At 24.7% G+C, this 12665-nt stretch overlaps 1 protein-coding gene across 1 annotated transcript; it reads left to right on the top strand.

Annotated features, from left to right (window-relative positions):
* Positions 1–1445: 1445 nt before the first annotated feature.
* Positions 1446–2753, top strand: EIN_108960 (serine/threonine protein kinase HT1, putative; the record flags this gene model as incomplete). The annotated part of the gene is made up of 1 exon (XM_004261427.1): positions 1446–2753. The coding sequence occupies one exon, from the start codon at positions 1446–1448 to the stop codon at positions 2751–2753; it is 1308 nt and encodes a 435-aa protein (XP_004261475.1).
* Positions 2754–12665: the final 9912 nt, after the last annotated feature.

The raw sequence follows: 12665 nt of genomic DNA, 5'->3' as shown, positions 1-12665 counted from the left end.
TTTGTTTATGTTTTTTTATATTTCTCTTATTTTCTTTTGAATCTTAACAACAACTGTTATGAAATATTGTTTTAATGTTATTTGTTAAAAACAATCATTGAAATAATGTGCACAAAAAAGACCACAAATTCAATCCAGCTTTTATTTTCAAGCTAGTCCATTGTGCTCTTCATTGTTCTTTTTTCACTTTTTGAACATTTTTTGAGCTTCTTTTTGTTAAAAGAAATTACTTTTCAAAACGAATTATGTAAAAAACAAAAGCTATATTTTAAGTTTGTTTTAATTAAAATAAAAAACCATTTCAAATATTTTTTCTTTTCAAGCAAAATTTACTTTTTTCTCAAAAAACAAAGAAAAGACCCAATCAAATTCATTTTCCTATTTATAAAGGGTGGTACTTAAGTTTTTTATATTTTGGCTCAAAGTTCAACCAAAGTTTCACAATTTTTACTCACTTAAGTGGTTTATTCCACTACTGTAATAAAAAAATAAAATGTTTTTATTATTTATATAAACAATATTAATTATTGTGTTTTTGCGTATTTTTTCTTTTTGAAATAAACCTTAAATAGATAATTTAATAATTTAATTTATATTTAATTAAACTGTTTTTTAAATGTTTTTTTATTATTAAAAAGTTTGTTTATAACCAAATTGAATTTGTTTTTACACAACTTTTTTGTGTGTTTTAAGTTTATTTTATTGACTTTAAAACTATATAATATAATTTGAAATAAGCATATAAATTAGGTTTTGTATTTATATCATACGATTTTGAGTTTTTATTTTATTTTTAATTTTATTTTGTTTTTATTCAACATTAAATAGATAATAAATTATTTTTAATGCATATGTGGTTATTATGTTAAAATATATAAATTTTATTATTTTTTATAATTATAATAGTTTATTATATCGGTTGTGGTATATCAAAGTTGTTTATAATATTCTCAAAATGTTTTTATCAAATAAATATTATCAATATAAAATAACATTTTTGAATTTAACTTTGGCAAAAAGTGGTATTAAAGCGATTTTGAGGTTTTAATATAAAATTGAACTTTTAAATTCAATTATATATTTACTGATGTTATAAATATTAATTCAGGAATTTTTATCTCATTATACTCCTAATAATTAAAGGTTTATTTATTTTACATAAGTATATAATTAAAATAATAATAATAATTTTATAGTAGTTTTGTATTAACAAAAATAAACTATATTTAAATGATTGAGAAGTTGTTTTGAATAGTTATTTAAAATAAAGCTTAAGGTTTATTTTTATAAATTTTATTTATTCATAGGCAAAACAAGGAAAAATGATTTTGATGTTTTGATCTTTAATTTATTTAACAGTTTTAAGAAGGCTTGAAAGAACCAAAAAAATCAAATCATCAACAGTTTTTTTTAATTACTTTGGGAAACTCTGCTAAGACTTTAGTATGGTTCAAAATGTCTACCATTGTATTGTGGTGTATAAAATTCTTAAAATTCTCCAAAGAATACATCAAAAAGAATTGCACAAAAAGAATACTGTTTTTAATATGAAAAAATCGAATGTCCACTTCTTTTCACTCCAAAAAGGCACGATTGTAGTGAATAGAAAAATCATCGAATTTAACTCAGAGAAGTGTGAAATTCCAGTTTTAGTTGAAAATAGAGAACTTTTATGTATTGGAAATGTTTCAAATAAGACAACAAAAATTCAAATATCATCAAAACTTGGGGGAAATGCTTATTTTTTAAGAACAGAACCTGAAATTATTACATTAAAGAAAAATTTTGCTTGTGAATTTTCAGTGTATTTGACACCATTGTACAGTACTACCATTTCAAGCGATGTGATGATAATCTCAAAAAGTCTTTCGAATAACAAACAAAGTACTTACGATTTTATAATTAACGCAAAAACTGAAATGAATTCGAGACTCGATCCTACCGAAATTTCAATTGACAAGAAAATAGGTGAAGGATCTTTTGGGTTAGTTTATCAAGGTACTTTCAGAAACAATTTAGTTGCAATTAAACAAATGAAAGAAAGTATCAATGAAGCTGAAAAAATGAAAGATTTTGAAAGGGAGGTTTGTATGTTAGACAAATTTCGGAGTAAGATTATTGTCCACTTCTATGGAGCTGTATTCATCCCAAGTAAAAACTGTATGGTCACTGAATTTGCTCAATTCAGTAGTTTAAATGATTTGATGATTAAAATGAAGTGGCACCAAATAACAGAGAAATTAAAAATCAAATTTATAATAGACGCAGCAAAAGGACTGTCGTATTTACACACTAATGGAATATTACAAAGAGATATTAAACCAGATAACATTTTAATAGTGTCAGTCGAAAGGAACGATCAGGTAAACGCCAAATTGACTGATTTTGGAGCATCAAGAAATATCAACATGTTGATGACTAACATGACTTTCACAAAAGAAGTTGGTACACCTAACTTCATGGCTCCTGAAGTTTTAAAAGGAGAGAAATACACAACGAGTGCGGATGTATATTCATTTGCAATAACAATCTATGAATGCTTTGGGTGGTGCGAAGCATATTCAAAAGATGCATTCAAATTTCCATGGAAAATAGCCGAGTTTGTGACAGCTAGAAAACGCCTTGAAAAAAGAAAAAATATTATAGAAGAACTTACCCGACTAATGGAACAGTGTTGGCTACAAAACTCAGATGAGAGGATTAAGATAAATCATGTTGTTGACGAACTTCAACTTATTCGTTCGACTCGATGAACAAAGCTTGTTTTTAAAATTTTGTTGATATATTTTAAAATAACACAAATAGTATATTTATAAAAATAACAATATTGATTAAAAACGTTTAGAGTAATTATTATTGTTTATAATAACATAAATACTAATCATATTGTTTATATGTATCATAAAATAAAAATAGTTATATTGCTTTATATTGTTATATTAATTTTTATCAAAATTGTAAAGAAAAAAATATTTTTTAAGCTTATAACCATATTATAATTATAACTTTGAAATCTGTTGGTAGAAAAACCAAGTTAAAATCAAATTGGATAAACAAATTTCAAAATTTTGAATGTTAAAGCATTTAACCACATATTAATTATATTACAATAAACACGATTATATCAATTGGGTCATTTACAAAAAGAAAAAATCAAAAAGTGTTTACAGACAAATTAACTGGTTTGAGTTTTACCAAACCAAAACCATCAATAAAACAAATAAAACCAATAAGTAAAAAAAATTACTGATAAAAAAGTGAAACAATTTAATTTCAGTCACTAGGGAATAATTTACATATTTAATTTAGTTGTTCAATTTTTTAAATGTAAAGTCTGTCTAAAAACGTTGTCCGCTTGTAAAACGTTGTCCATTTGACAAAAAATTACACAAAATATGTTGAAAAATTTAGGAATTAGGTAAAAACGATCAAATCCCGGTAAAAATTATGAAACGATGTTTTGGGATTGTTTCGAATTGTTTCCCGAAATATTCCAGTTTTGATGGTCCAAAAATGCCTGGACAACGTTGGAGAGCGGACAACGTTTTCAGACTGACTATAGATTTATTTAAGTAGTTATTTTATTTAAAGATTTATCCAAACAATTAATTAACATTAATATTGTATCACTTTATCTTTTATAATTAAATGAATATATCAAAATAAAAAAATACTATTCATAATATAAATTTTTGATTATAATATTTTTTGATGATTAAAATAAATCAATAATTCCCATAGTGTTGATTTTTGATGTTTTTTCTTTAATTCCTCTTTGTCATAATTCAGAATATAAAAATGGTAATAAAGAAGTTGCAATTGAAATTAAATTACTTAATAATTAAAAATATAAGTATTAATAAAGTTATTAGGAATTATTGCCAATTTAATTATTGTATATAATTGGTAATTAAAACAATCAAATTTAAATGAAGTGCTATTAATTTTAGTTATTATGACTGAATCGTACCAACACCAAAATTACATTCCTCATAATGAAATGTATATACAACCACAAGTTCCCCCATATCAAGAATTACAGTTAAATTTATTACCCCAACACAATGAAGAAAGTGTCATTTTGAATCAAAATCGTACAACAGAAAAAAGTCAACCACAATTAAATAATGAGTATCCAGTTTTTGTTGATTATAACAAAGAGAGAAATGTATTATGTATTGAAACAATATTAATGTGTGTCGGATTTTTTGTACCATGTCTATTATGTGTAGTATTGTGCTTAATTTTTTTTCAAAGTAATCAAAAAAACAAAACAAGAAAAGTTTTTGTTTTAACATTAGTTATATTGTGCCAATCAACCATAATAATTGTTGTTATTGCAATCTTTATATTTATAAACACGACAAATATTTCGAAGAAAATTTAAGAATTCTTACTAAACAACTTTGAAATGTGTTTGTTTTTGAAATCAAATTTACAACAATATAAATTTTTAATTATTTAATTTAATTTCAAAACCAATTTGTGTGTTTTTATAATCTTTTTTGTTCATTTTTTTTGAAAATGTCAAATAACATTAACATTACTGTTAAATATGAAAACATAAAAAATCAAATAATATGTTATAAATATATACAATAATTATTTTTTAATTTCACCCAAATTATTTTCATACCTTTTTAATATTTTGAATAGATCGAACAACATTGTTAACCAAAATACTTTTTATAGTGAAAAATTGCAAGAGTGGTAGGGTATTTTTTAATTTTTGTTCTTTCAAGAGCCTATCAAACCATAATGACCACTCTATAAAAATCTATTTTTAGTTTTTTTGAAAAAATGCCCGCTTTTGAAAGGACCTGCTTTTCGGAAATACCGCTCTTGGTAGGTTTTACTGTATTTCTTATCTTTAATTGTAAATTATCATTATTTAAATCAGGGTCAGCCAAACTATCATGTTTTTAAAAAAAAATCTTAAAAAACAAAAAAATGGCAAATAACATTGATTTTTTTAATTAATTAATTATATCAGACAAAACACAATTATTCTTTACCAAAAATGAAAAAAAGAAACGATAATTTATATTAGAAGTAATTTAAGGTTATTTTGAATTTATAAAAAAGAATTCATTTTGGATTTTTTATTATATTATTATATAAAGATAAAATCTTTAAAAAAATAAAACAAATGCCCGTTAAAGTAGATCGATACAAGAAAAGTTGGCGGATAAAATAGATACTAAAACATTTTATTGCATCATTTGTGGTAAAATTATGAGCTGTAATGGTTTAAATTTACATACTTTACAACACAAAACAATATTTGATAATATTGAACTTAAAGAATGTTCGATAAAAACATATTTTAATGGAAAACGATTTTCAAATAATTGTGAAGGTAAAGGAATTGATTCTTATGTTTTCGAAAATTAATTAGAAAATGAATATAACACAAGAAATAAATTAAAAAAATAAACATGGCTATCGCTCAAATAATTTCTGAAAATGATTTATTTTGTAAAACAGATGTAATTAAAATTATAATACAAAAAATTATTCAAGTTGCTAAAGAATTTGGAATTAACACAATAAATAAACAAAGTCTTTCAAGAACATCAATGAGGCGATTCTCAGAAACTGTATTTGAAAAAGAAGAAGAGAAAAAGTTATACATAATACAAGAATCTAAATATGTTTCAATCCAGACTGATGAGTCAAAGATACACTCACATTCTCAATACAATTTTTGTTGTCGTACAATTAACCAAGAAAATATAATACATAATTTTATATTAGAAATGTCAACACTAAAAGCCAAATCAACAGGATAAGAAATATTTAATAAATTAAAAGTTATAATAGATAAATACAAAATAAGCAAAAGCAAATTTATTTCAATAACCACAAATGGGGGTGCCAACTTAAATGGCAAAAATAGTGGTGCCGCGACATTATTTTGTGAATATATCAACATGGTTCCAAAACAATTACAATGTGATAAAAATTGGTGTTATTATCACAAAATAAATTTGATATTTAAATTTCTTGAATCAATAACCACTGTCAGCAAATTTGTTAATTTTTTAGAACAATTTGTAAATTTTTAATAGAAGATTCAATTAAGAGCAAAACACACAATTCGGCAGTACCAACTGATTGTTGTACACAATGGTTAAGTGTTGGAAAAATAATTGTATTTGTTTACAATAATTGGAGTGATATTGAATTAAGATTGTTGGAAATGTGTGTTGAATATACTGTTATTGATGATGTTGATATATTAGAATGTATATTGTTTTTTTTCAAAATAAAAATAACTATTTTATAACTTCTTTTTTAATTGATACAATTGTTAAATTGAACAATTTAAACAAAAATTTACAAATTGAAAATGGGTTAATTGTAAAAGAAACTGGAAAAATTGTTAATTTTACAACAATAACAATGACAAAATCAACAAATTAAATAACAACGATTTTTCTGAATTTGAAATATAAATGGTTGTAATGTGGTTATTTGTTCGGCACAAAAAGAGTTGTTTTTGGAAATATTTGAAAAAATTAAAAAATGTATTGAGTTGAGATTTAACTGTGTTAAATTTAATGGTTTTGAAAGTACAAGTAATTTGGTTTACTCAAATTTGGAAATTTATACATTGTTTGCCTTATATTTTGGCAAAATAATAAAAAACAAACAAACTGTTATACCTTTACAACTCAAATATTTGTTGGAAGAAATTGTTCAACTTAGAACCGTTTTCAATGATGAAATAAAGTTCGTGTTAGTTAAAAACATAGATGTAAATTGTTTTGATATTTACTCTTATGTTGATATAATTAAAATATATCCAAAATTGTGGAATCTTTATTTGTATATCTCTGCTGTATTTCCAACAAGTACAATGAGTGAATCTGATTTTTCTATAGAAAAAAATACCTGGTAAACAAACATTTCATTCTCTTCATTCAACGCTAGAGTCGTGCTTAAAAAGAACAAATAAATATTGTAATCAAAAAACATTTTTTAATTAAATAATTTTTGAATGTTGTTTAAATTGTTAACTATCATTTTATTGATTTAAAAAAACATTTTTACATCAAAATTTTTTATTTGTATTTTTATTTACAATTTGCTAAAACCAAATAAATAATGACACGTATTTGAGATTGTCACAAAGTTGTTTAAAAACTGGATCTTGGCCGACCCTGATCAAAATGTATTTCATTTGTAAGTTGGGGTTGATATACTTGAATTGTTTGGATTGGGATTTGATCTTTATTAAACAAGAGGAATTGCAATACAAAATGACAATGTTTTTAAAACTATGTATTGTTTCCAAAATTTAGAAAATACCATTTGTTTAAATTTTACATCATTTATTATTTTTTTATCTGTTTTATAAGCTAATAAAAGTCAATTGCAAATTTCTTTAAGGTAACAAAAAAAATAAAATTACAACTTTTCAACTATTATAAAAATATTTGTAAAAATGTGGTTACAAGTAATAACTACAAAAATACAGATCAAATTAATCATCAATTTTAAACAAACCAAGCTAAAATGTAAAGAATTACAGTAAACAGAAAAAGTGTTAAACTGCACTATTTATATACTACTTCTAGTGATTTAACAATTGTTTTTTATTTCGTCATATTTACTCATCAAGTCTTTTAGTTTTTTATCTTTTCTGAATATAATATTTTTGTAAATAAAAGAAAGTAAAAACAATAGAGTTAAATAATTACCAGATGTAATATAATTAGGTTTGATTTTTTTAGTTTTAGAGTTGTTCTATACCAATTGTTTTATTATTTTAATGTTTTAAATTGTTTAAGAGTGGTATTAGATAAAAAATTGGGTTTATATGGTAAACATTATATTTGCCTACAGTTTAGTTTATTGTGAGATCTTTTTTTATTCTAAAAATATAACACCAAATTAACAACGTATGATAAGTGTACAATGTTTTCGCCATGATTCTAAAGTCTGTCCACAAACTTTGTTTATTCCATCAACATTGTTTATCATAAAAAATGCGTAATAATTTTTTTTATTCAGTTTTGTTTTTAAATTTAATTTGTTTATTATAAATCTTGTTTTATTAAATCAAAACAAACTTGGACAGTTTGTTTTGATTAATGAATAACTGTTACGAATAACACATTTTTTGTTAAAAACAATAAAATGAACGCAAAGCAAAAAATTCATTTAAGTTGAAAGACAACAACACTCTTTGATGTAAATTTGTCATTATCAGTCAAATCATTTTGTTTGGCTGTGAATGTTAATGGGTTACAATAATTTACATTCCGATCTTTTTTGCACACACAGATATCACAACCACCACCAAACCCAAAAAGATATGAACTGTTTTGAGAATAAAGATAAAATTCATCAAGTTGTTTGCAACTATTTTCAAACTTCTTAGGATTTAAAATACCATTTCTCACAAGTGAAAATATGTAAGAATTGCCACTGCCTAGATAATTTTTAACAGCATCGATATTTCCAGTAAACACGCCACCAAACTTGTTGTGATTAGTGTCTTCTACTAAAAAACATAAATTGCTTTTGTTCATAATTTTTTCAATAAACACCAGAAGTGTACATTAACCAGTCGTCTTTGTCTGGGTCAAACACAACACCTTTTATTTTCATTCCTGTCATTTTCTCAAGACTGTCTTTCTCTTCAAGTGTAATGTATTCACGTTTCATTTTTTCAACTTTAATATCAATATTGGGTTGTTTTTTTGAAGTAATAATATTTTCAGTTTTTATTATTTGATCAACTGTGTTGTTTTTTGCTTGGACAATTTCGTTGATTTGGTCTTCAAATGGTTTTGTGTCGATTTTGCATTTTTCTTCAAGAAGTGCAATTCTGAGATTGCATATTTCATACAACTTTTCGTTGTCTCTTTGTGTTGAATATGTAGCCATCTCACTTTTGATTTTATTTGAAGTGTAATTCAAATCAGTGACAATTGTGTTGAGTAATGCTGTGATGTTCTTTTTTCTTTTTATAACATCATTAAGTCTGTCGAAGTATCTATCTGCATTCTCAATGCGTTGCGCGATGTCAAGTAATTTGTTGTCAACATAATTGTATTCCAATTTTAGCACGTGGAGGTCTGACACCGCCTTTGCTGCGTTTATGCAGAGTGTTGAAAGTGCTGTTAACTCATCTTCCATTTATCAATATTGAAGTTCTTTTTTTTATAAAAATAATCAAAAATAATTTAAATGAATAACAATTTAATAACAATACATTATACTTGATTAGTTTTTTCAAAGTCAAATTTATCTAGAAATAGCTGAATTAACGGGATCACTAAAAAAATCAGGGACCAGACTTAATATAACTATTGAATAACAAACGGATTATATATAAGAAAATGAGGAAAGATTTAAATGAATGTGTAATTTTTCTTATTATTTGGTCTTAAAACAGTTATTTTTCGGGATGAAAAAATGAATGTGTTGTGTTAAATATGTATAAACAATAGTTTACTGGGAACTGTAATCACAAGTTTTTTATTGTTTTTAATGTTATTACATTTACAATAAATTTTCGATCCTGAATAATTTCTTATGGATTGTGCAGAAGAAAAATATTTAAATTCTATTTCTTGTAAATTGCAATTAATGGTTAGAGAATGGAAAATGGAACAAAAAGTTTGAAATTCATTTGGAGTCGAAAACCATAGATTGAAACTCAAAGATGACACAGCAACAGTACACTTTTTGTTGATTTGTATGATTTTTTCGTGTTATTAAAAGAAGAAAAAGACCTACAGATTCTGGAAAGTATACACTCTTTCAATTATTATCATTTTTTTATAATTGTTAACTTAAATTTTAAAAAATATTTAATGATATTCTCCTTTATTTATTTGATTTAAAAACTAAAATACAAAAAAAAACAAAAAAATGCATTTGCCGGGACTCGAACCCGGATTTCCACCTTGGAAGGGTGGAATTCTGCCCTTAGACCACAAATGCTTTTATAAATAACAAGATATTATTATTTATAATAATTAAAAAATAATTATTATTATTTATCAACACAAAATAAAAGTCACCACGTCGTTCTTGTTGTTATGGGAATGAGAAAGAAATCACCAAAAATGGTAATAAAACAAGTAAAAAATACTCGACAAACACAAAACAAAGGAATCTTCTTTCAAAAAGATGAAAACATTGTAAAATAATATAATCACATTTTTTATATATCAAGAAACAAAGTCTAATTCTTTAAGTCCACAAATAAAAACAAGTCCAATCACATGTCTTACCCGTCCAAAACATAACACAAGAGACTCCGAAAGCTTCTCAGCCACCCATCTTTTATAGAATACTCAGAACGCCATCTCAACTTCTCTCTCCCGCCTTCTTATTTCTTTAAGGAGAGGTTTTAAATCATTCAAGTTGAATAAGACAGAACAGAAAAATCAAAACGACTGAAACAGGTGTTTGTAGCAAAAACTCCTCAGGAAAAGTGCTAAGTAGTGAATTACCCGGGGCTCTTTATTAGCAAATATTTGAACGAACATTACCAACATGTGTTCTTGCTTAACAAAATACACATAGATTCATTCCAGTCACTTCTTCTTATCCAAGTCATGACTTCGTCGACAGAAAAGGATAGAAAATGGAATCAAAAGTTTTAAGGTCTAATGCTCTTTCTTTCATTTGTCTCAACTCCTCTTCGATCCACATTATTCACCACTCAATACTTTCAACAGATCACACAGTTGAGAGTCCTTAAAGTCTTGTACTACTCAAATAAAATCTATTCTACAATGAATTTTAATAGTAAAGTCTGTGTTTGTGTTGTGTCCTTGTATATTCCATTCTCCACATTAAAAAACACAATTTTTATAAAAAAATAAAACTATTAACTAATTATTAATTATATTAAATTGAATGTAAACATAATCACCTAACAAAAGAAAACTAGGACTCTGATCGTTTATAAACTGATTTGTATTGTTTATGTTAATACATTGATTAATAATGATTAATAATAACTTTTGATAAAAGGTATTTATTGATTAAAGTCAACTTAGAGAGAGTCCATTTGTATTTTTTAAATAAGCTGAGAATCAGATTTGTTGTAAATTAGAATTTTAAAAAACGATGATATTAATTAAAATATAATATAAATTAATATCATTTTAAAAGATTTTCAATTTATACAAATTGTTTATTTTTTATCGTACACTAGTATGGTCATTACTTTATTATGCCAATTAATCAATTCACTAAAATTTTAATATTTGAGTGTAAATAATTTCAACAATAAAATATATTTTACGTTTGTCAATTATAAACACAATCAACTTAAATTTGATGTAAAAATAACTCGGATTGTCGAATCTATAAATAAAGATATAATACCGACATTTGTTTTGTTGTTCCTGTTGTTTTTTTAAATGTTATTTTTAATCAACAAAAAAGTTATTATTTGTCATACTATTTATATATACAACAAAAACTTTAAAACAAATTAAAAAGGTTAAATAATTAATTCAAACATTTTTTTGTGAGTTGAGATATTTATATAAAAATATATGATATTTATGATAAGGTTTTTTTAGAATATTTCAATATTTCTTATTTTTTTAAATACCAGTTAAAATATTAATAAAAAATAAAAAAACACCAAATCGTTATTATTATGTTAATATAAAAAAGGCTTTTGTAAATCGATAAATATAATAGTAAACACATTAATAATAGTTAAACATACTTTAATTAATATAATTTGAAAATCAACATCATATTTTATTTCAACTAAACACTTTTATTTATATTTTTAATCAAAATTTTGACTGTTATTTTTACAGTTTGAAAAAAATTATATAAATATAATAATTATACATTATAACATTGTTTGTAGTTGTGAAAAAAAATGAAAGTACAATTATAATGAAAGGTTGTTTGGAGTTAGTTTTTAAATAGAGAATACAGATAATTTGTGCATTCAATGCATTATAAACCCTCAAAAAATCAAAAAAGGCATAAACGATTTAATGTGTTTGTATTTCAACGTTGTATTAATAAATTATCATATTTTTTTATCTTTCAGAAACACAAAGATTAAGAAAATAACAAACAATTTAATATTTAAACACAAATTTCATATTCAATCACAATGAAATGCAAGGTTGTTTTTTTCTACTTTATTTTACCACATATAATATCAATCCAACAAAACAATATATTATCAAATAGGTGCCGGCTTGGATTCAAGTCGGCAAAAGGCTCCAGTGTCCCTGTGTCCGTGTCCCCGAATCCCCCAGTCCCGAGTCCGAATGTAGCAAACAGTTGGTTGTCAAGATATCCCAATGTCTGGTTGATGGACTCACAGCAGTCAGAATAATGCAAGAAGTTGGAGAAGCGTCAAATCTTGGGTTACATTACAACAAACCAAAGTACTACTTTTTGGAGATCAACAAGAAAATTTCCAAACTTGCCGCACTGACATTGAGAAAACAACCAAAAGGGAATTAAACCAGAGTGAAACAAATTTCGCTTATTCCCACCAACATGTCAGGAGTATTCTTTGCACATAACGACAGCATGAAGTGTTTGAGGAAGAAGTTGAGTGGAAAACATCAGTGTGTTTGGGGAAAGATGTCTTCAAAGACTCTGTTCAAAAAGTTGTTAAGCAGTTTTGTGGGAATTAAAATACGTTGCTCTTC

The sequence above is a fragment of the Entamoeba invadens genome (assembly GCF_000330505.1).
Source record: "Entamoeba invadens IP1 unplaced genomic scaffold scaff_1105074726495, whole genome shotgun sequence".
NCBI lineage: Eukaryota > Evosea > Mastigamoebida > Endamoebidae > Entamoeba > Entamoeba invadens.
The sequence above is the reverse complement of the archived record's forward strand: the minus strand, read 5'-3'. Positions and strand labels throughout refer to the sequence as shown.